Source organism: Sipha flava, unplaced genomic scaffold (genome assembly GCF_003268045.1).
Source record: "Sipha flava isolate LNK unplaced genomic scaffold, YSA_version1 43_pilon_pilon, whole genome shotgun sequence".
In the NCBI taxonomy this organism is placed as follows: domain Eukaryota; kingdom Metazoa; phylum Arthropoda; class Insecta; order Hemiptera; family Aphididae; genus Sipha; species Sipha flava.
The window spans coordinates 192,198-194,838 of record NW_020273171.1 but is presented as its reverse complement, the minus strand read 5'-3'; the positions used below and the strand labels follow the sequence as shown (position 1 = coordinate 194,838).

The 2,641-nt window shown below is 20.3% G+C and overlaps 1 protein-coding gene across 3 annotated transcripts in view; it reads left to right on the top strand.

The window, feature by feature from the left end:
- The window catches only part of LOC112689366 (serine/arginine-rich splicing factor 7-like), a 6,504-nt gene extending 4,223 nt beyond the window's left edge, over nucleotides 1-2,281 (top strand). For 2 of the 3 annotated variants that reach the window (XM_025563054.1, XM_025563055.1), the window contains exons 4-5: nucleotides 1,990-2,159; nucleotides 2,256-2,281. In XM_025563054.1, coding sequence (XP_025418839.1) covers nucleotides 1,990-2,146 — 157 coding nt within the window. In that variant the 3' untranslated portion in view covers nucleotides 2,147-2,159; nucleotides 2,256-2,281. Of the gene's footprint in view, nucleotides 1-1,989; nucleotides 2,160-2,255 lie in introns of those variants that run through there. The other variant, XR_003149122.1, reaches the window with a different exon arrangement.
- The last annotated feature ends 360 nt before the right edge of the window (nucleotides 2,282-2,641 follow it).

Below are 2,641 nucleotides of genomic sequence, written 5' to 3'. Positions count from 1 at the left end.
TTTTTTTTTTTTTTTTTTTTTTTTTTTTTTTTTTTTGGGGGGGGGGTATTGGGCCTTTAAGAATATAATTTTACATTTAAATAAATTTTATTAATTTTTCTTCTATAAATATTAATTCAACTCAATTAGATTAACTTAGTATCTCAAGTACAGATATCAATTTATAACATAATTAAAGCAAATATTTACACATATTTTCAACAATTAGAACGAATACTTTAGTTAGTAATAATAATAAAAAATAAGAATGTTTTAAAATCATTTATACTATTTTTTTTTATGAATATTTACGACACATAAAAAATATTGAAATTTAATAAAAAATTATAATTATTTATTTTTCTATGTGTTCAGGTGTCATATTTATCTTATTACTTATATGTTTGTAAATACTAAATGATCTTTCCACATCTGCTGATGTCAGTGATACATGCTTCATATTGGCCATAGAACAAACTGTGAATATTCTGGAAGATATATTTAATGGTTTTTTTTTTTTTTTTTTTTGATATAATATATCTGATTTGTTTTAATACTCAAATTCCTTTATTTTTATGATACAATTATGAATAAATTTAGATTTTGTCGTAGAAATTTTGTCACTTAGTACATTTGATAAACCTTAATCTAGTTTCTACTGTGATATAAAAAAAAATGGTTTAATGAACTTTTATACAAAATACACCTAAATATACAAAATTTTTCAAATATGCTGTCATCCCTAAAATATAAAATTAATTTATATGCAAAATAAACTTTTTCCTATGCATTCTGTACACATATTGTCCACATTTCTTACTCCCATTAAACTACATACACTCATTACAAATATGTAAATGCATACAAATCTGGACTCTTTTTATAACAAATATTTGTTTTGAACAAAATTATAAAAATGTCATCAAGCAAACATTGGACCTTAAAAATTTTTATTATGTAATCGGGAAAAGTTTAGTTCTTTGCGTTAACCATATTTTAAATATTTTTATTGAGTTATTGTTATAAGACTTTTCAACACAGAACACAACTTTTTAAATATTTTAAAAAAGTATTTTAATTATTATTGTTAATTTTCTGAGAAATATCCAATATTGTTATTTATTGATTTATCTATGAATATTCATTGAATGTCACCATAAAAAGATACAACATGTTTTTCACACATTTAAAAATAGTATTTCATGTATTGTATTATTATTGAGTAATTTATGTGGTTTAGATAAATATTTTAGTACTACAAAATTATGTTATAGATTATATTTAATCCAATAATACTTATTAATATAAATAATATAATATATTATTATAATAAATAATATAATATATTATTATAATAAATAATACAATAATATATTATTAATTAATTACTATTATGCTTTGTGTTTTGTGTTATGAAAATCATTGTTGTTCTTCTCTGGTGTCTTCAATGAGTTATTTAAATTCACTTATTAATAATCATCCTAAATTAATATGTATGTAATTTAATTAATATTATGTAATATATCTTCAATTAATTACTTTAAAAAACTTAATTATACTGATGTACATTCAAATATACCAAATAAAATAATACATAATTATGGATAGTTAATTTAAATGAATGATCATTATTACATTTTATCATTTGCATGTGTCATAACATTATATTTGTGTTCACATTTTTTAATAATATGTTTAAAAATAATTTATAATAATTTGTATAAATAACAAGCAATTTTATTAACATATAAATGTCAAAATAAATGGAATCATTATAAATTGTTAAATATTTAATATTATAAGTAGGCCATCAAATTTATTTTAAAAATTATAAAATAAGTTAAAACTAAATTAAACTAATAATTACAATTTTAAATTTGTTTTTTAGTTTTTAAAACATTCTTTTTTATGTATTTCTTAAGTTTTAGGAGTATATTTATACTTAAGGGGGTTTATATATTTAAACATATATATGTATTGTTTTAATAATTATTTTGTATTATATAAAAGGTCATACACTCCTTCTCGTTCTCGTTCTCGTTCTCGTTCACGATCATACAGCCGTGGTCGACGTTCTCGTTCTGATTCAAGATCTTTTTCACGTTCTCGCTCAAGGTCTGCTATATCTGGTCGTTCAATTTCAAGGTCAAGATCTCGCAGTCGATAAGCACAATAGTTAGGTAATATACATTAAATATATATGTATAAACATATACTTTATAAAAACATTTTTATGTGTGTATATGATATAATTGATAATATATTTTTTTTTGCAGCTAGTATTTTTGTATCAAAGTTTAAATAAAAAGAAGCCACCAATATGAATTCTATGCTATGTTTACATGGATCAAATCACAAACGACTTAACCTGAAACCTATATATTATAACAATTTTGATTTAGAACTTAAACTACCATATAAAATGTTTTTTTTTTTCGGAAATGTATTATAGTAGCATTTCTTAATTTGAAAATATTATTTGCAAGTTATTATTTTTTGGTTAATATTATGTTTTTTCTATGCACTGAATTACTGTATACTAAACTTATTTTTGTATCTAGTATTTCATTTAATCAAAATAATTAAGTTTAAATGATTCTTTTAAAATTATTAATAAAAAGAAACATTTTTTTTAATTACTACGTTACTTTCTGGATGATTT